Consider the following 21,108-nt stretch of genomic DNA (forward strand, 5'->3'; position numbering starts at 1 on the left):
GTCCCTCTTGAAAGAGACCAGACCATGCTGTTAACCCCCATCCCCCACTTAACAAAAGTCCCTCTGAATACAGACACACAAGCATATTTACATTTTATGATATATGTTTATTATTCAAAGGGATACATTCACTGAGACTTTGAAAGCCAAAAGCAGAAATCCCTCCTTCCCCTCCCTGCTCAGTCCCCTGGGTCTGTGTACCCACCCCCCACCTCAGGTTCATAAGCAAGGGCTGCTCAGATCTGAAATGCAAGGCTTGGGGTGAGACATGAGGCAGGGGCTATGGGTTGGAGACTCGGTGGATAGCACAGGATGCATTGGGGGCAACAGGGTACTGGATAGTCTTCTCAGGTGGGCAGTGGGGAGCATCTTCTGGGGTCGAAAATCTTTGTTGTCTGTTGTCCTAAGCAGGAGATCCAGGGAGAGGAAAAGGCAACACGCTCAGGCAGAGCAGCTACTGTGAGACAGAAGCAAAGTGACATTAGAGGGAGTTTCTGAGTCACCGTATAATCCCTGAGCTACCTGTGTCCTTCTCTCAGTAAGTGGCCCTGGCACGCCTTCTAGCATAGTCCCTCCATCTGCAAGAAGCCACCCACCGCCCAGGACAGAAAACAGATGAAGACCCCAGGCTTTATGTGGCAAGCCCATCTCCCTATGCCCCTCCCTGCCAGCATTCTCAGTCTCAACTGGCTCATCCCACCAAGCCCTCCCTGTCTCTATTTTTCCTGGCTAAAACCCTCCACAGACACCACCACACCCGGAAAGAGATAAATAAATAAAAGTAAAACAATCTCAACTGTGAAAAGCAGTCCAAATCAGAATTCTTTTCCGGCCTGAGTTAATTACACTTTAAACTGCCATGTTTACTGATGGGGATTTTGAGTTAACAGAGATGCACTCTCCCCCGCCCCGTCCCCCCCCCCCCACCCCAACTGTTTGTACAGTAAACTTTGCAGGCAGGCTGGCGGCTCCCCCAGGCCTTGGCAGCCCCGAAGCTCTGGCTACCCTGCCTGCCAAGGAGAGCGTAGCAGAACCATGTATTTTTGAGTGTTAGTGAAAACGAAGCAGTCACAGATGGCAGGATTGGGGCGGGGCGGGGGGGGGTGCGGGTGTGTGTATGTACAGGGCTGGGACTTGTGCCTTCAACCCCATTCTGTGCATCTTCTACACAACTTCTGCACCCACCCCCCCACCCCCCCACCCCACCCCCCGTGCCCTGGGAAAACCCCAGTCCTGCTCTAAGATATAAAGGGGCTACGTACAAATCCTGAGGGCATACACTCACCTGGGCCACTGATGGCTTCAGGTCAGGCTTTGGGGCTTGTTAATAGCCATAGCTCTCCAATGGAATGTCCCAACCTAGGATGAGCAGCTGGGAGGGAGTGTAGGCAGAGTTCCTGAACTTCGGCACCTGGGGACCAATTCAGCGTCACCTGCCTAAAAATGAAAAGATAAGGCCAGCAAGCATTCAGTGTCTCCGATACACCAAACCCAGGCAAGCAAAGGGACACGTGGGAACAAGTTAGCAAGGGCCCCCTCCTCAGTTGCGTTGATAAAAGATCACATGATGAACATCCGAGGACAAGTGAGATCGTGTGTTGGGCTGGAGCAAGAAGGCTTCCTGGAGGGGGCAGGGCCTGGGGCAGCCTGCCCTCCCTCGGGGTCCCTCGCACTCACAGCCCTGCCGCCTCTGTTGGGAGGCCGCTGTTCTGTGATCCGCTAGCTGCCCTCCGCGTCGCAGGGATAATGAGAAAATGACAGACGAGCCTCCAGCAGGGCCTGTGTCCCTGCCCTTAAGCCTGTCCTCGCCCATGACAAATGACCCCACCACCTCCACAGGGTCTTTTCAGCGGGCCCAGCTGTGGCATTGGTAACGTTGGTAGAGATTTATATTGTCTGCCCTTTCCCTGTTTCTTAATTTCCTCAAAAAAGGGTGTGTTTTTATTTATTCATTCCACAGTCTCTGAGCTTCCCCACAGCTATCCGTCCCTCACCTCCTTGGTGCTGATGCCTAAGACCATTTGATGTAAGGAAGACAGGCATTTTCTGAGCATCTACTCTGAGCAGCTCAAGGGGTACACAGGTTGTCACAGCCCTTTAAGCCTTGACAAAGAAACTTTACTGACTCTATCTCTAGGACTGCCCTAGCCCATTCAGCACACAACCCAGAATAGTGTGCAGCTCTTCAGATGCTATCAGGCACACACACACACACACACACACACACACACACACACACACAATCTCCTTGAAAATAGGAAAAAAAAAAAACTGGCTTAGTCTAACCACATCCCAAGAAACTATGGGATAGGCAAACTGGCTTGATCACCTGCCAGGCACAGAGAAATAGCACGTGTTCTGTGACCATGGCACACTGGGTTAACACGCTATCTTGGAGATGGTGAATTCTCTGACCTCTGAAGGTTCCCCTCCCCCCCCCCCAGGCTTTCTTCTTGTCTGCCTGAGGGATAGACATTTTCACTTGACTCACTGGATGAGAAGAGTCCTTTATTTGTCTTTTCTTCTCCTCAAACAATAGATAAATCTAGTAATTTTGCTTTTAATAAAAGTCTGCACCTAGCATGAGGGATCATCCTCTTTGGGTCTCCAATGAGTTTGGAGTGTGTGTGTGTGTCAGTGATTGCTTGGCACGCCAGCTGACATTCCATCTTGCACATAATACTCCCTGGGTGGGTGAGGTACCTGGGGCTTTCCCTCTCCGTGGTGAAGAGACTTGGGGTAGCCTATCTGCGGTTGCCGTGCTGTGGCTGTGCTTACATTGGAGCAATTATAAATGAAGAGATGGGCAGCCTTCTTGCGCTCGTTTAATATATTCCAAAGATGTGTCATTAACAGCAATTTCCATCTCCAAATGTTCCCATTTACTTAGGTCCATGCATAAAATATTAGCCCTGACAGCAGCTCAGGCCTGCTGCACAAGGGCCTCCAAGGGGCCTCTGGCTCACTGCCACAGAGGCATTCGTGGAGTGGAGTGGAGGGTGGGGGTTGCGCTCAGCTGAATTTGAAGTCTAGCATGAGACCCTAGCTACAAAAGTAAAGAAAAGCCCACAGACATAGCTGACCTGTCCGTCCCCTATTGCAGAAAGTCTCAGAAATCAAGCGACACACTGGGGCGGGAGTCCTCTAACAAATGCAAAAGCTATGCGAAGCCAGCTTCCATATTTATGGAAGCAGTCACCACATCTTATGGAATTCCTGCTTCATGCTCACCACCTTCCTGGGGATTAACTTAATATGGTTTCTGCCTTTGGGGACTCTATTAGTCAATCAGCATGCTCCATTATTCTGTCACTATAGACCTGGCCTGGATCCTAAGGCTTAGAAGACAGCAGAGGATAAGTCAGGGAAGAAAACAGGAAAGGAGGGAGGGGGAGAGGTGGAGGGAGGGAGTGAAAGAGAGGAAGGGAAAAAGATTCATAGGAAAGGTCCAACCCCTGCCTTGAGAAATCTTATAGCTTTTTTTTTTTTTTGGTGGGGGGGGCAGGAAGAGGCTGGGCACATGTAGCCAGTAGTAGGCAGTTTGGGATAGCAGGCACCTGGGGAGCCAGAGCTAACAAGTAGATTGATGGTGGATCACAAAGGAAGGAGCTGGACTGTGATGTCAGGCTGCCTGCAATGGCACTGCTGGGCAGGGGACACTATCCCCCCTTGTAGTCTTGAACTCCTGCGATGGGGGAAGGGGGTACAAGCTTGAGGACTAAGGAAGAGGGTGGGCTGTGCGGAGACAGCAACCAGGATCAACTCCCAGAGGGAGGGGCACAGGCAGACAATCCTGAACAAGAGGAAGAAATCTAAGGGAGCCCATGTGCTAGGTCCAAGCCAGGGTGCACAGCCGCTCTCTCTGTTAGAAGAGCATTTTGCTGCTGAGTAGGCTGAGAAGAGGACAGAAAGCATGCAGGGTGGAGTTGTTGGGGTGAGGGGGCTACTTGCTCCAGTGGGGAGCAGGGATGAGGCATGGGGAGCAAGCTTAATCAGAAAAAAAACTCTTTGGAACCATGGGGATCCTTGCTAAATATCCAAAATCTATAGCCTGCCTTTCAAAGGCTCCTACTGGGCATGACCAGCTACTTTCTGGAGTCCCTGAGTCTCTGGGTCAAGCCTCTATGGTAAGCTCACAGGAGTCTGATAGAACCAGAGTGTCAAATTGGAGAAAAGATGAAGAAGTACAGACCAACCCCTGTTGGGACCCCTGTGTGCTTGAAGCAGGGACAAAGCTTGGGTATCACTGCCTCATAGACTCAGGAGGACACTCTGTGCTGTTTACAAGAGGGTGGAACTGGGGACATGACAGGCCAAGGGATAGTCTCACATACAGACTACAGAGTCAACCTACACAAAGGCTTCCGTTGCTGGTGTCAGCGCCTCAAAGAAATGGTCTAGGTGGGATATGGTACAAGAAAGGGGTAGGCTGTGGAACAGTCATCAAATAAAAAGCAAACATCCCAGAGACAACCTATTTCAGGTACCACCAGCATGGACTCTTTCTTCCTCTAAGATGCCCTCCTAGACTTCCCAACCCCCACCTCAGGAGATTTGATGCTCTGGGCCAGGATGAGTCTGATACATGCCTGACCATCAGCTGTTAGCTAAGTATGTCCCTCCCCTGACACCCAGGCTCACATGGTAAGAGCCACCAATAGAGAGAGGTGACCATGCACTGTATTGCATGGAGATAAAGACAGAAACTCATCATGGGCCATCTCACCTCAGGTACTGCAAGAGTAACCGACTGGCCTGGTTCTTCCCTAAGTATTATGCCATCCCTCCAAGCCCTCATGATACTGGGAGGCACCCAGGGTGCAGGGCATGCAGGTATGCAGCCCTCAGTGAAACGACAGGGACAAACACCCACTCTTGTGGCAGGCGAGAGGCATGGAAAGTGGATAGATCCCAGTCATCCATCGAACATCAGGCCAATGCTTCATGGCCAGCCTACAAGGTTGGTGTGATCCTAGGAGGCTCCTCAGGATGGAGGTGGGACTGAGGTACGGTGAAGAGGGGTGACAAAGCGTCATACAGAGTCCATGCATTTACCTACCGGGCAGCGGTGTGACACCTGGTATGTACTGCCGAGGGACCGGAGTGGCAGGTGGTATTGAAAACAGGCCATCTGTGTTATATTCGTCATTAATAAAGCGAACTCATCACAGACAACCTCTCCTCAAGTACCCAGTGTTGACCACAGCAACCCTGGAGCTGGAATCACCACCTGAAGCTGTCCTGGGGGGGGGGGGATTGCATGTGAATGGTGAGAAGAGCTGAACAAAGACAGTACACAGTCTGTCCCACCCAGCCCAGTTCCCCTGCTTAGGCAGCAACCTAGAAGCACCATGCTGCCCCCACCCCCATGAGGGCTGCAACTCCAAGAGCTTCTCCAAGCTGAGCGTTGATACTGAGAAAAGATCAACCATGTATTATTCGAAGTCAGCCAAGCGAATATAACACGGTCGATCTCCCTTCAAGTACCAGCAGAGGTGTTGAGCTGAGGCAGTGACATCCTGGGCGTGGGCTGCAGCGGGCACCGACGGCTAGTGGACCAGGTGAAGTACATTAGGAACAATTACTTTCCAGCTGGTCGACCATCCGTCCCATACCCCAGAGCAGAGATGAGTCCATGTTCTTCCCTGAGGTGCTGGGACTCCTATCGGCCTCCCTGGAGGGATTTGATACCGAAAAGGGGTTCACCGAGCAACATTCGTCCTCCAGATGCAAAGTTGCTCGGGTAACCTCTCTCCGAGTACCATGGAGAGGCTCGGATGAGCAGAGGCCGATGGCTACGTTTCCAGAAGAACCATCCCAAGCCCCTCAGTGTTTACACCTCCCCATTGAGCAAGAAGCCACCCTGTACCACATGAAGAAATATCCCATCACCTCCCCGGCGCAATCTACCATACTTTTACCTCCCCAGAATGACTATCTAGAACCTTCCCTGAGACCCAGGTAGAGAGGAGCTGATTTGGAGCACAAGGAGCACAGAACTCTGCCCACTCTAACTCTCCCTTGTAAGTCGGGGAGAGTGACGCTCTGAGATCCCGTGGACATACCACACTACCCTCCCAGAGACGATGCCTTCCAGAAGCAAGAAGGCAATGACTGCATCATCCAGAGATGTTCCTCCTTGGGGCCAACCACTGCAGCCTCATAACCCAACATCCCCGCCCTATGCCCCCCCCCACCAGTGATGTCATAGCAAGAGCTGCTTGACCATTCAGCCCCATAAACCAAGCAAATAAAGCTTCAAAGATAAACATGGAGGGAGGAGAGAAAGAACAATCGAAGGAAATCCCACATGGTCCCCTCTTGACAATATGTAGGGCAGCCCCACACAAGCACGTCACAGAGAGGGTTATCCAGTAAGGGTCAGGATCCATTGACTTAGGCCATAAGCAGAGTATGGATTCTGTGTTCGCCACTCGTTTTAAAAATCTTGGAGTGTGACCAACATCAGAATCCCTTCTCTGATTTTGGCAAGAGTTCACACAGGCTTCTAGCCTTGCTGCAGGGCAGCAAGAGACTGGTCACATGCAGTGTGTCATACGGGGAAAAGACGCCACGGGCAGCTTCATCTAGATGTTCTGGAAACTAACCTGTGGAACAGAGGCTCTTCCCCCAGCTGACATCACCTCCTGGAAATGTTCCTAAGAACCACACAGTGACAATGATGGCAGCTAGCAGTAGAGACAAGATCCAGTCAACAGCATGTGGAAGCTTGTCTAGGTTCTTCCTCCAAGTACCTGTCCTGGAGAGAGCTCCAGCCACTGACCAGCTCAAGACAATGATGCAGCCTCTGAGGTTCTTTGAGGTAAAGACCCTTTTGGAAAGAGAGCTACCATGAAACCCCAGGTGCCTATCACACCCCAGACAGTGTATCAGATCCTGAATACATCAACTCTATGACGACCTCCCGTAATTGGCCAGCCTCCAGGACAAAGTGACATTCAGCACCAACAGTGGGCATGTCTTAAAGCCTAGCACTGGAAGGATGGCAACATGGAAACCCAAGGAAAGGCAGGCCCTAAAATGTTCCAGGTACCAACTGCTCTGGAAAAGCAGACTTCATAGACATGAAGTATCCACCCCACCCCAGAGCCAGTGTCTTACCCAGAATGTTTCATGAGGATAGAGGAAAACAAAGAAGACTGTTCATCAGGTATAGGCTCTGGCATTGGTACCCAGTCGCATCCTCCAGACGACCAGTTCTCCAGCCAGCACATCTGTCTAGGAAGATCTCTGTAAAGGTTTGGGATGGAAAAATAAAGTTTAGGCACATAAAGAACCTTCCCTGTGACCATGTCTTGCAACTGTTCCAAAAGCTCTAATCTAAACTCATGGAGTTCCCCATCTGACCAAAAACTGTACCAGCATTGATTTTCATAAAAAAAAAAAAAAAATGCTTTTCTTTTCTTTTCTTTTCTTTTCTTTTCTTTCTCTCTCTCTCTCTCTCTCTCTCTCTCTCTCTCTCTCTCTCTCTCTCTCTCTCTCTTTAAGTAAATTCCATTAAACTAATCCAATTCTCTGCTTAGCTTCCTTGACTGTGCTGTTGGGCCATTTTCATTTCTTTTATTTCCCTTGTTATTTCCTCAAATCACTTTCATTAGGATCAATTCTTTCCCATTTAAAAATCTGAACGAAGATTTGATTCCTCAATGTGTGTTCATCTACCACAAATATTACTGCTCACAGCATCCGCCACTATTGAAGCTGCCCCTTGCGGCTGCCATGTCTACAGAGTACTGTTTCCCCAGGTCAAATGTCATAGCTAAAATGTTGTCAAGAAAATTGGATTCTTCTGCCAATTTGTAGTCAATTGAACACATTTTCCTCCGAGCCATTCTGGTGGTTTGTGGTGTTATTTTGTGATTATTTTATCACTATTATTTAATGTAAACGGGATGAAGTGCTGGTTGCCTCTATTCATTTCCTAACCCATCCAAAAATGGAGATCAAGGTTTGGTGAACGATGAGGAAGAAAGGGAAGCAGGCAGAAGGGGAGAAAACAGATTTGATGTGAGCGCTTTTGACCCAGCGAGTTGGGGAGAGGAAGGGGATGGGGGAGGGAAGACTGCTGTTATCCTTAACACTGTCAAAGGAGAGAGTTTGTTTAGTCAAGGTGTCTTCAGAGTAGAGATAGAACAGCTAGTGTGTCTGCAACTAGGGGGCCTAGGTGCTAGTGTAACAGGATTCAGGCTGAGAAGCTCTGTGGAGCAGACATTGCATCTCTTCATTGGTTCCTGGGACTACACGTCTGGTCAAATGGTATTCCCTTAGCCATGCCCCTTCCTGTCCATACCCTTATCCACACCGTCCATTCTAGCACATGACATACACAGAGACCCAGAACTTTGTATCTTGTCCCCAATGCCACCCAAGCAGGCTTTGATACTCAAACAAAAGTTGCCTTTGTGTGATTCAACATCAATAAAGCGAATTCACCAAGGGCAACCTCTGCTCAAGAATCAAACGTCAGCACAGGCCGAGAGTAGTGCAGAGTGCCTCTTCCCCAGGCAGCACTGCCTCCCTCAGCTCTGGCTCCCTGACTCCCACCCTCTAGGGAGGCTGGCATTACCTCTGATAAGCCCCATGGACTGGCTTGCAGAGCTCGCTCCTGCCTACAGGTGGATAGAGACTTATACAGATGTCCAGGCTTTGGCCAGAAACTGATCACTCACCCAGAAGCACATGGACACCAAGTCTGAATCCCAAAGTGTTTCTCTCCCAGAGAAGTCCTGAGGTAGGTTTGACATAGAAGAAACCATGACTCTCTGTGTAGTAGCATCCATCCTGCCCACCAATGAAGGCTGACCTAAAAGTGAATGACTCCCTTTTCAAAGCAGCATCCTGAGAGGACAGCAAGACCCCCACAGATAAACCAGCAGCATCAGGGCACAAGGCTTCTGGATTGTCCTCCATTCTCTCCAGCTTCCAAGAGGCCTCGAAGAGGGTTCAACAAAGAAAGCATGTCAAACTGCCATTCATTCATTGCCATTCGTACTGTGTGCACCTACAAGCATTAGCTGAGGCTTCTGAGCTCAAGGAACCTGTGTTCCGGAGGGTAGGAAGAGATCGACAGAGTAACAACATTCATGCAACAACCATCATTATAAAAGCCAATGGTTTTCCAACTTTTCTGGGAGAAACCAGACACATTCAGCGTGTATACATACCTTATTAAGTAGCCATTAACACTCTCAGACAGACAAACGGAGGCACAGACAGATGACAGGCTGACTCATTCAAGGTCACACCATTAGCAAGCATCGGGTGGTAATGAATGCTGCTGAGTCCTCTCCTTCCCAAGGGACACTGGAGCAGGGAAAGGACATCAGCATTCTCATGTCACTAAATGTCACTGTGAGGCGTCTCTCCCCATTCACCAGCCTGAGAGCTGGTTCTGCTTCCTTGAGATCACCCCTGGACGGGTGAAACTGGTAATGAATGAGTGACTGAGTGGCTTACAATTAACCCCACCCAATGGGTGAATGAAATTTGTCCTTATCTACAGTATGCCTAAATCTTTGATGTTTTCTCATCTAAATACAGTGCTTGGCACAATGTACTCTGGTCTTTGTAGCCATGGACAGACAACCACAGAGTCACCGAAAAAGTCACTGTCATTTCTGGGAAATCTTACTTTGACAACCACGTGACATAAGTCCCAGGAAAAGGCACTTAGTACAGGGAACAATTTATTTTCTTAACCCGCACGGTTGATGAAGCTCTCCCAGGAAGATTTTAGTGCCGAAAGGAGATTGGCCATGTAATACTCATCATAAATAAAATGAACAAACCATGGACAACCTCCATTCGAACACTTGATTTCGAGAGCTTGTGTTGGTACATCTCAGGCAGCAGGCCTAAAGATGGAGTCCCTGAGAGTTGGGCAGATGGCCATATATTCTAGCCATATGACACATGTCCTGTGGCCTAGGGCCACTTCTTGTCACCTGCCTGTGGTTAGTTAGTGTCACTGTCCAGAAGCCATCATGGAGGGGGCTTGCCATGCCCATATGGGTGTGTCCTAGAGTGAGAAGGTTTCTTTTCAGAACAACACCAGGGAATGCAACTGCCTCTTCTAGTGAGCCCAGACTACATGGTTAGAGGGGCTGATGTAAACACCAGAGTAGATGCTGTGAACACAATTCCTAGTTCCGACCTTGACCTTTCCCTCAGGTGTTTGAGGGCCACATTTTATACCTTAGAAGGTAGACTATATGTGATTTGTCAAAGAAAGAAATTTGTCATTCTTATATAGTGATTTGTCATTCACTAGAGAACACTTCATCTCATTCCAAAGTAGATACCTCCCTCCCTGAGTCCACCAGAGAACCAAGGACACACTGGGTGTGGACAGCATTCCTCTTACTACATCTACCCATGGTGAATGATCCCTTCACTTACCCTGGAGAGACGCTAACACCACAGTCCCACCCCAGAAATTCCTCCAAGGCGGGATTTGGTACTGAAAAATAGGTCAACCGTGTATGATTCGTCACGAATAAAGCGAAGGCAACACGGATAACCTATCTTCAAGCACCGTACATGGGTACCACCATCTCTTCTCTGAAGCTGGCTTCCTCCAGGAAGTCCCCCAAGCACAGTGAACACAGCAGGTTACTGCGTTGACTGAGAGAGGGCTTGAGAAGGCATCACACACCCCAAGTCCAACCCATTCCCCCTGAAGACCATGGTCATCTATAGCCTTGGCCCCATTGCCCAGGCTACAGTGTCTAAAGGTTCTTAAAGGGTCTGGTGATGGAGGACCTAGATGCACAGATTTCATCCTGGTCATCAGAGGAGTGGAGAGTCCCCTAGTTTCACACTGGCACTGAGGTGAAGAGCAATGACTCTCACCTTACACAGGCTTTGTGTCTAGGGATTCCCTACAGAGCTCACAGAGGACCAACTCTGCAAAACTTGTCATAAAAATAAGGTCAGCACTAAATGGCAGTGACTCTTGAATCATGGCCTCATCCCTCAGGGTAAGCAAACTTTCAGGGTGTCTTCCTAATGATACATTGTACTTCTTAGCTAATGGTTCACTGAATGTGAGATAACAAACAAATGAACAAACAGAACTTGCTTGGTTGACAGTAAATTCACATAGCTACCCAATGACAGTGGACCCATGTCCATCCCAGAACCTGCCTGATGATGATGGGTCGAAGTCCATTCCAGAACCTCCCTGATGATGGTGGGTCCATGTCCATCCTAGACCTTGCCCGATGGCAGTGAGTCTCCATTCACCCCAGAAGCTGGCATTTCAATTAGGCATCCTGTCAAGGTGGAAAGTAGAAATGAGAAAGGGGGTCTGATGCCTTTAACTAAACAAATTCATGATGCAAACACCTGAGAGGGCCTCAGTGAAGATGGCAGCAGGGGGCGGGCAGAGGACTAACTAAAGACTAACTAAACTAAAGAACAGTACAGAAAACTTGGATTTTTTAAGCCAAGAAGAACTCAAGAGAACATCTTTTAAACGATACAACTCTAATAAAGAAGGAATAAAAATTACTATTGAGAAAAAAAATATACAGGGAAATACTGGCAGGGTTATCATCTGGTAAAGTTAACAGTGTTCAATAGGAAAGTCTTAGAACACCAAGAAAATGGGAAAAAATGTAGTTTGGATATCAGGTATCCAGCAGGCTAGCCTAAGGCTATGACCAGCAGACAGCAGGAACCCATGGATGTTTCCCAGTTTAATCCACCGTTCAGCTAAAGGCCCAGCCCAGTAACAAGAATACATAGAAAAACCTCCACAAATGTGTAAAACTCCTGGGGAGACATTCACCCACAGCTCAAGTCAGTGGGTGTTTAATGTACAGCTACAAATGAAAGAAAGGAAGACCCTTGTGTGTTAAGGAAGAGAGAACTTAACTCCGAACAGGGCTCTCACCCTGCCCTGCAGGGACCTATGTGAACCACACTGGAGGCTATGCAAGTTGCAGGTTCCCAGGATATAGAGTCAAAAGGTCAAAAATGCCATCAAGAACAGAGGCTGGCTTGGTTATGCCTCAGTGAGTGAGTTTTCTCTGTGCATGTGTGAAGGGTTCCACCCCCCATTTTGGAGAAAAGAAAAAAAGAAGAGGGAAGGGAGCATCAGGGAGGGGACAGAAAGGGGAGGAACGGTAGTGTCTAGGAGACACTCTTGGAGAAATGACAAAAATCCTCCTTGCATTGAGAGATGAATTAAGAGCTGAGAAATAGAAGCCCCCCTTTCAAGTCAATGGCAAAGCTATCTGTAATACTGAGGACCCATCTTAAACAGTTGCAAGACTTACATTCACATTTTTCTCCAATAGAAAAATGAAAATGCATTACAACGGTAAAGAAAGCAAAGTGGGGGCATCTTCATGTCTGCAGCAGGCAGAAGCAGCAGAGACTCTGATCCCAACTACTTAATGCTTTCAACTTCATCTTTCTCAGCTGTGTTGGGATATCTTTTAGGAGACATCTCTTAAGTCTTCCTGTCATTGCTCCTTAGGTTAAGCACAAGTGAAATGATAATTTATATTTTAAATAAAATGATTAGACACAGGGTAGATTTATCCTGTGAAATATTTTTCTCTTTACCGCTTTTTCCATTTGTATATGAGTCTCAGAAAGGAGTTAGAAATTCTTGAAGTTATTTATGTGTGGGTAGAAACTTTTCTAATTTCTTTAATTTAATTGCTTCATATTGCTTTTATTTTTATCGCAAGCATACATCTTTTTAATAAATATAGTAATAAGTAGAATAAATTCTCTTTTGACAAAGAAAATGAAGAAATGGAAAATAGTTCCTCCACTGTCCTCAAATTTTTTTTTTTTTTTTTTTTTGATATCTCAGCTGACGGGCATGGAAAATCACCCAGTCACTTACATCCCCACCTCTAAAAATGTCGACCCCTGGACCCCATTCCAGAATTTCTCAACATGTCTAAGAAGTCCTCCCTCTAAGACAAGATTTGCTAGTAGTTATTTTTCTTTACAAATAGATAAAAAAGAGGTACCATGAGCGCCACCACATCCATGCCTTAAGTTTGTAACATGGGTATCTTCCTCTGTGCTGGCAATGCCCTCTATGAAGGGACTGGATGAAGTCAGGAAGCTCTGGAGGTAACCACATGTTCAAGGATGAGAGTACAAAGGCCAACATGAACGTGGCTTCCTCACAGTTGGTATCAGGTCCAAGGAAACACCTGGTGAGATGTGATACAGAAAAGAGGTCCACCCTATATTGGGCATCATTAAATAATGTGAACTCACTATGGACAGCCTCCCTCCAAGTACCAGGAGATGGCACTTCTCATAGCACTCTTGCATCTTCTTTTCAGTGGGGCACCTTGGGAGTAGCCTTTGAGAGTGGACAGGACCCTGAGTGGCTTAAGTCCCAATCAGACCCCATGCTCTCTGGACAACCTCTGGTTTATCGGCTCAAATAAGTGTCAAGAGGGAGGTGATTTTGACTTGTCATGCAATGGTTACTAAGTGAAAGGTGGCAGAGCCATACCCACAGCAAACCACAAGTTTGCAAAGCAGGTTGTCCTGGGGATGCTGGGTAAAGATGAGCTCACCTTCAAAGACTTCACTTCAGGGTATAGAATGGCTATAGATAACTCAACATAGGCTCACAATGTCCCAGTTCCCATTCTATTCTGTATCCTAACCAAGGCTGCTTCTAGTTGTTCTTCCATGGTAGAATTAGGTACTAATAAAAACAGAAGCTAGCCAGTGTATTTCAACATTTCAACAGAATCTCCCAATAGAGTCTCTGGTCTTTCTAAAAATCAGAAATATCCTAGGAAGTCATGTGAGGGTCAGCTCAGACACTGGGATTAATGTGTGAAATAAGCAATTGGATGAAGGCACTTGTCACTGAGTCAGCCATTGAGAAACCCACCTTAAGAACAGTACTGGCTCAAGAAGACATCTGAGGTAGAGTTTGACACTAGAAGAGAGGAGAGCCGTGTATGACTCGTTTAGATGAATCGAATTCATCACGGCCAGCCTCTCTCCAAGTATCACACATGATCATTGGCGAAGAACACTGGTGAAGAACACACCGACTCTCTTGAAAAGGTGAACGCTTCCACTGTCCTGTGAAGAAGGGGTGGGACAGCATTGGGTAGTGGGCCGAGCCGAGTGACATACACCTACATTAAGTGCATGCTCACCCGAGGCACACTTACCTGAAGAGGGATGCTGATGGCATTGAATCTGGCTAATCCTTCTGGACCAGAGGGGTTGCCATTCCACAGTTTCCATGAAGGGAAGGGATTCTGAAAGCTCCTGTAGTAGTGTGGTGATACCAGGACAACCAGAACTGCTTCTCAGGGTTGGTTTCATCTCACAGACTCTTCTGCAGAGAGACAGGATATTGAGGTTAGACAACTGGAAGATAGATTCATCAGGTAAGTAAGGCACATGCTTAGTAAAGTACAATTCAGTCACACACCCAGGAGAGAAGGGACTTCAGGTCCCTCATGGGAAGTCAACATCATGTCCACATCTGAAGTCAACATTTCAAGTAGGTTGTGATAGTGATGCAGCGGCTACCACGAATGCCTCATGGCATCTTACGTAAACATACACCCCTAAGACCACAGTTCATCCTGGTCCACTGAGCAGGCATAGCCATCAAGTCCATTGACATCCCCAAACTTGGCCGGATCTCTCGAAAGTCTTCTTTGAGTGGAATTGATGCTGAGGGTTGGTGACTAGGTGGCCCACAGGGTGAACAGAGTGCACGCCCCTCTGGTCAACCAGTCACACACCCTGAATGGTGCTGGCACCAACATCTCTTCCGGAAGGTGACCTCTTTTCAAAGTCTTGTAAGCTGATACTGGGGGCAGAGCCACAGCTGCCTTACCAAGGTTGGCACGGACCACTGATGAGAGGCCTACAGGTGGATCAGTTGCTCAGGTAACCCGACCAGGTGACTTACAGCTAGCACAAGCATACTGTCCGTGGCCAAACATCCATACTTGGCTTCTCTACCAGCTTGACTGAACCGCCATCTTTCTGCAAGTTGCCATCATGTCCAGGAGGTCCTTAGAGGTAGCATTTGGTACTGAAAAAAGTGTTGTCCGTGAATGATTCGTCACAAGTAAAGCGAATCCACCACGAACAACTTCTCTTCAAGTACCACAGAAAAGCAGAGACAAGACAGACAAAGGGCCCCTTCCATTTCTCCAAGGGCTATGGTTTCCAACCACCAACCTGCAGGCAGATTGGATGCTGAGTGTTAGTGAGGTGGGGGACAAGTGCTCTAGAAACACACTGGAGTGGGGCAGGGGTGGCCACTCACCTCTCTTGTGATGATGCTGACATCGTCCCCTTTCTCTGTCTTCCTTGATTCTAGAGTCCACACTGGGAGGTTTTCAAGATGAGAAGGGGAGCCCACTTGCTGAAGGTCAGGAGTCCTCTGCAGGTATATAGACCCTGGGGTGTGTGAATGACGACTTGGATTTCTCAATGGTGCACATATGGTTGGCCACCAGCCACATCAAGCTCCTGAGGGGACTACAAAAGTCCCACTGCAGAAAAGCCCAACCGAGGCTACTAGAATCCTCATATGGATCAAGAGAAGGTTCACTGAGCTCTTCATGATCCCAGGAGATCCTCCATTCCCACTTCTAGTGTGCCACCACTGTCTCATCTCTAAGAAATCATTTTTCAAGAACACCATCACAAATGGCTTACCCAACTCCTAGAAGCAACCTTGTACAAGTAGGATCAGGTACCATTTCCAGATTCTAGGGGCTAGCTTCTGGGAAGCTAACTATTCCTTAGGGTAGCTTTCCAAAGCTCTTGTAAGAACCTATCCCCCACCCTTCCATGCCCCACCTGCCCCTGGGTTCCATCAGACATACACAAGCCAAGTCCCTTGAGGCTTCACTTCTTTTCCCTAGCTCCGCCATCCACCTTGATGGAAACCTGGCTCTCTCCTGAGGACATGGAAATTGTTCATCTTATTTCCTACAGTTCTAGCTAGGAGTGGGTGGTGCCCCACCTCTTTTTGGCTTCCCAGTGTAACAACCCACTTGTTGATGTGTTATCAAGCTCCTGAACAGTGATCTTATGATACCCTTACTTCCATCTTACCCAGCCTTCAGACCTCCCAGGGTCATTGCGTTAGCTGACATAGCCATGATGTCACCAAGGATGCTCCCTGCAGCCCACTGAGTCCCTTGAGGACCTTGGCTCCACAATATCACACTTGTACTACCTCCTCTTCCTACATGCTCAAATCTGATGTTGGCTCATCCAATCCCTAGGTTCACCTGCTAGCTCTACTTTGAAGGTGCCCCAGAGTCTCCACATTGGGAAGATCTCTCATCTTGGTGATAGCTTTATCAGCTCTCTCCAATCTGCACAACACCCCACATGGATTCTCTTGTCACTGTCCTTGACCAATTTGTGGAGCATGAAGACGGGATATTAATGAAAATTTAATTAAAAAAAAACACCAAAATACCCGAAGAGGGTGATGGGAAGGCATCAGCCTTTCCCAGCCTCAGTCAGGATAACAACCCTCCCATAGATAAGCAAGGCAAGTGCTAGGCAACAGAAACAAAACTTGGGTATTTCCCAGCGAACATCCCACTATGAAACAAGACAGCCAGAAATCCTTTTTCAGCAAGACATGTCAAAGAATCTTCTCTGGAGCAAGAGCAATGAGAGTGAGCACTGAAGTGCCAACTGATATGGCTCTACCAGGGAAACACCAGGACATCCTCACACTGGCCTGTCTCTGTAAACTCATTCAAATCACCGAAGAGCAAGGTTCACCAAAATCAGGAAACAGACATTATCTGTGGTGTGAGTCTCTCCCTCCCATGATGGTTGGTACGGACACCAGCACCCTCTAGAATATCACAACACTTTCCTCAGTGCTTAGACTCTTGTCAGGAAGCACAGGTACTGCTATGCATCATAAAGGAAGTGTGTGACTGTCATTGTACATACCTGGACTAGCTACCGAAGCTAAGTTCTTCTCATGGAAGGTGCCATGCAGTCCGGAGAGGCCTCTACAGCAGCAGTGAGAACTGGTTTATCATTGTATGACAAGTATAAATGAAGCTAAAAGCACAGGGATTACCACTCTGCAAGCACCAAGCACGACCAATCTGTGGGCCCCACCTTCTCACGGCCATCCACCATCCAGGAAATCTTCCTAAGAATGGATTGAGGACCAAGTGTTAGGGGAAATGGTCACACTCCTTGCTTTTCCCTCTAGCCAAGTGAACAGCTAACTGTCCCTAAGCTGGCTGAGGTCACTGGTCCTTCTTCAATAAGATCAATATTCCCTTAAAGGACTCAGTATCAAGAAAGCTAACCATGGATTTGGGGGTTGGAGGCTGAGAGTGCTGAATAGATGGTTCAGGGGTTAATGCTCTTTCGGAAGAACTGGGTTCAGTTCCCAGAACCCACAAGGCTACCTTACAACCATCTATGAGTCTAGTTCCAGAGGACTGAATGTCCTCCTCTGACTGCAGGATCCCCCATACACATGTTGCACACACATATGTTCAGGTATACATACAAAAGCAAAATAAAAAGATTCAAAAGGAAAGAGAGCAAAACTCTAAGCTCAGCCTAGCCCATTCCCAAAGTCTGAGGCAGGGGGATTGTCATGTGTTCAATTATGGGGGCCCTACTAGGGTAGCTTGGGTGCTGAGAGCCTAGAACAAAGAAGCCTATGGCCTTCAGCAGCATGTCCTGTGGCTTCTACTCCATCATGTCTTCCTTGGCTTCCGGCTTCCTTCTGAGAATCTCTTACACAGACAGGCCATTTAGTATGCACTTTTGGTAGCTGATAGCAATTCTCTCTGGCAAAAAGAAGATGCAAGAGTAAGAGAGCTGAAGCATCCTGGCCTCAGAAATGCCCTAAACATGGAGCTTATAGGTTATAGGCTGTCAGATATCCCTAGCGCCTGGGTTTACCTGGGCCCAATATAATCTCACATACCTCAAGACAAGCCCGATAGGGCTCTAGCATGAAGCTGGCATCCATCTTGAACTGATTCCATCCAGGACTGATCATCACAAAGGGAAGAATCATTCAGGGGACAGGATCTGGGCTTCCTGTCCCCCACCACCATCATCCCTGAAGATGAGAGGCCCAGAGAACAGCATCTTTCCTTATAGTGAGGATATAGGGCAACCTCCCTCTTCCAGAATCCAAAAAGGCTAGGTTCTCCTTACCTTCTTCGTGCGATCTCCACCGGCACAAAAAGGAAGGAATCAAGTCTCTTCCAGAGCCGAACAGCAGGACAGGAAGCTTCATCAGGGTCGTCACTAGACTTTGCTGGAGGAAGTGGATGCCAAGGACAGGACCTCAGTGAGAACAAAGGAACAGGGTCAAGTTGGCTTGTCTTTTACAAGCCCGAATTCCTAGAGTATTTTTGAATGGATGTAACCCTGAAAAACCAGACTGTCCCCAGGGGAGATGTGACTACTTTTTAAGCATCTCATGGCTTCTTCCCTTTGCCTACCCATCCAGAAAGGATTTGGCCCACATGCTCTGGTTGGAGAAGGCTATAGTCCTGGCATCAGCTCACCCTTCAAGTGCATCCTTGCATTGTTGAAAATTGATAGAAGAAACGAAGGGTATTTGGAAAAGCACAGCGAGTTCACTGTATACAGGACCAAGCTTCTCTGGGGTCTGCTTTATCCGCAATATCCAAATAGCATCCTAAAGGAGCTGAAGAGGTCATCTGAGGCGCATACATGGCACACAGTCTCACACCTCTTGTACAGGAAGCCCTTCAAAAAAGCAGGGTTTGATATTCAAAAGGAGGCTAACTTTGTCTCATTCGCAATAAGCAAACAAAACATGAATGACCTCAAATATCCTCCGAGAGCTCCAAAAGAAAAACCAGGGCCTCTTGTCGACTGTCATCTTTGCCTCCAGAAGATTCTTCCCAGGACAAATCGAATCCCTTGTCTAAGAGATGAATACCCATAGTCTGTAAGAAAGCACATGAGCTGACATCAACCACTTACAGCTACACATTGGTCTTGGGGACAAAATATGGTCTTAGAAAAAAAACCATACCCACAAGAGCCAGGTTCAGGAATCTTCATAAAGTAGATAAATTTAGAAAAGAAATGGAAATCTATTCTGGTCCCCCCCAAGAGGTAAGCTGGATAACAAGAAGCTGGCGGAATATCATAGAAGGGCAATGGCATCATGGGTATTACCTCTTTCAATGACATGGAGTGTTGTTGGTAGATACAACAGATAGGAATCTTCCTGCCCCAGAAGCTGTGGTTCCAGGCACTGCTCCTTAGAATCGACTGGAAATGGAGGGTTACAGAGTCAGATTGCCTCAATCATCAATAACCTGATGCTGACAAGTCCTGCAGGGAGCTGACATAGGCTGCCCCTCCTTGAAGTAGCTCTTACATCTGGGAAGCCCACGGAGGCATGATTTGATTTGAAAGAATAATCACATGTCATTTGTACAGAAGGTAGCCTTTCGCAACTGACCACAGTTCGATCATCAAAAGGTAGCATATTGACTCAATGCTCACTCATGATGGATGATGCAGTGGAGATGGAGGAGATGGAGCACACACACTACAAGTAACATGCAACATCACCTCCAGCCCCCAGTGGCTACACGTGTTGTCCACGGGCCGGCAGCATCAGCATCACTTGAGAGCTTGCTAAAAATGCAGAATCTTGGTCCCTCAATCAGAATCTGCTTTTTAACAAGATCCCTAGGTGACGAATATCTTAGCAGCATTGAGCAGTTTGAAAGCCCCTACTCTAGCCAACAATTTCTATAAGCATGCATGCATGTACACACACATAGACACACACACACACACACACACACACACACACACACACCAGGTTATGGAATGAGCTGAAATGGTACGCTATTGACCAGATATGTCTAAGAACAGGTCAGCCCAAAAGAAGCCATACCGTGCCTAACATGAATAAGCCATAGGAACATATAGAGAGTGACATAAAGCAGTGGCGGCGGCAGGAAATATCCTTATCAACACCTGTATTAACCACAGGAAGTCCATGCTCAGAATGGATGCTGAGGAGAGTGGGTGCTGGACCTAGAAGACCCTGGCCACATTCTATCTACCTAAAGAGATGCTTGACCCAGAACCTTCCCAAGGAGTTCCTCTGAACTAAGACTTAACAGCAACAACAGACAGGTGAGTTGCTCTCAGTGTCCTCCAGACCAAGCACAAAGAACCAAGTCACCAAAGCTGTTGCCACCTCAAAGCTGTCAATGTGAGAGCACATGGGGAGGGGGGTGCGTCCTGAGGTCACCGCATATGTTAAGAGGAAGTCTCAATAAATTCTTCCTCTTCTGAAGCAGGTACCAATATCCATTAGCTGAAGTCACCACTGTGCTTCTAGAACCTTCTGAAGCAAATACAGACATGGGACAAACAATGGTTGCCCCATATTGCTCGTCATAAATGTGAAGAGCACACTACAGACATCCGGAGAACCACAGAATTGAGAAAACCTCAGCATCTTCTCCAAAGGGAGGGGCTCCTCTAGATTTCTCATGGTCCGGATCACATGATTAGCAGGCCACTGTCATTTAGTGAGAGTGAAGCACATGCTTGTGGAGCCAGCTGTACTCAGGGGTCTGACCCCAGTGACTATCTCTGAGACTGGCTTCCCATTCAAAAAGCATGCTTTGCTGAGGCATGAAAACTGTGCTATCTCACCATGACCAAGCCAAATAGGAACCCCTGGACTCTTTAGACAAGGTCCTGAGGTGAGATCAGAGTGCACCTCCTACATGTCAGCCCTGTGCTCTCTTGCCTTGTGGCCAGGTAAGGCTAATCCATGCACCATGCGGCATGCACCTCTTTCCATAACCGTCTTGTCATCCAGGAAGTCCACCAGGGCAGTATTTGATACTCAAAAAGAAATTATCCTTGTATGATTCATCCAAAAGAGCAAACACACCAAGGATAATTTCTCCTCAAGTATGAAACAGTAGCACAGCAGGAATACCGGCATCCATAGGCCTCTTGGGAGTGACCACCACTCCTCACACCTGGCTGTACCCAACACATACATGCACTATGCATGCACTACTACTGATGGCTATTCTA

The 21,108-nt window shown here is 47.7% G+C and overlaps 1 protein-coding gene across 9 annotated transcripts; it reads right to left on the bottom strand.

Moving 5' to 3' along the window:
• Nucleotides 1–95: 95 nt before the first annotated feature.
• Nucleotides 96–18,304, bottom strand: LOC143436775 (uncharacterized). 9 transcript variants are annotated; one of them, XM_076921170.1, is made up of 14 exons: nucleotides 17,975–18,202; nucleotides 16,972–17,834; nucleotides 15,311–15,444; nucleotides 14,459–15,222; nucleotides 14,193–14,362; nucleotides 13,904–14,100; nucleotides 13,014–13,202; nucleotides 11,167–11,294; nucleotides 8,691–9,324; nucleotides 7,123–7,251; nucleotides 6,609–6,832; nucleotides 5,488–5,549; nucleotides 1,286–5,241; nucleotides 96–457 (listed from the first exon to the last, which is right to left on the bottom strand). In XM_076921170.1, exons 9-13 carry the CDS (start codon nucleotides 8,795–8,797, stop codon nucleotides 5,224–5,226), a joined length of 540 nt encoding a protein of 179 aa, XP_076777285.1. In that variant the 5' UTR covers nucleotides 8,798–9,324; nucleotides 11,167–11,294; nucleotides 13,014–13,202; nucleotides 13,904–14,100; nucleotides 14,193–14,362; nucleotides 14,459–15,222; nucleotides 15,311–15,444; nucleotides 16,972–17,834; nucleotides 17,975–18,202; the 3' UTR covers nucleotides 96–457; nucleotides 1,286–5,223. The 9 variants fall into 9 exon arrangements, 1 of the variants encoding a protein (XP_076777285.1); XR_013106581.1 differs by lacking the exon at nucleotides 5,488–5,549 and having other exon boundaries at nucleotides 6,609–6,659; nucleotides 6,756–6,832; nucleotides 7,123–9,324; XR_013106580.1 differs by having other exon boundaries at nucleotides 1,286–5,549; nucleotides 6,609–6,659; nucleotides 6,756–6,832; nucleotides 7,123–9,324.
• Nucleotides 18,305–21,108: the final 2,804 nt, after the last annotated feature.

The sequence above is a fragment of the Arvicanthis niloticus genome, chromosome 23 (genome assembly GCF_011762505.2).
Source record: "Arvicanthis niloticus isolate mArvNil1 chromosome 23, mArvNil1.pat.X, whole genome shotgun sequence".
NCBI classification, from domain to species: Eukaryota; Metazoa; Chordata; class Mammalia; order Rodentia; family Muridae; genus Arvicanthis; species Arvicanthis niloticus.

Coding starts and splice junctions, on each gene's coding strand:
- LOC143436775 (XM_076921170.1), bottom strand. CDS start 8,797: ATGCTACTACACAGAGAGTCATGGTTTCTTCTATGTCAAACCTACCTC. Junction 7,252..8,690: donor TGGTGTCCATGTGCTTCTGG/GTGAGTGATCAG, acceptor AAACCTTTACAG/AGATCTTCCTAGACAGATGT. Junction 5,550..6,608: donor GAAGAGCCTCTGTTCCACAG/GTTAGTTTCCAG, acceptor CTGGTCCACTAG/CCGTCGGTGCCCGCTGCAGC.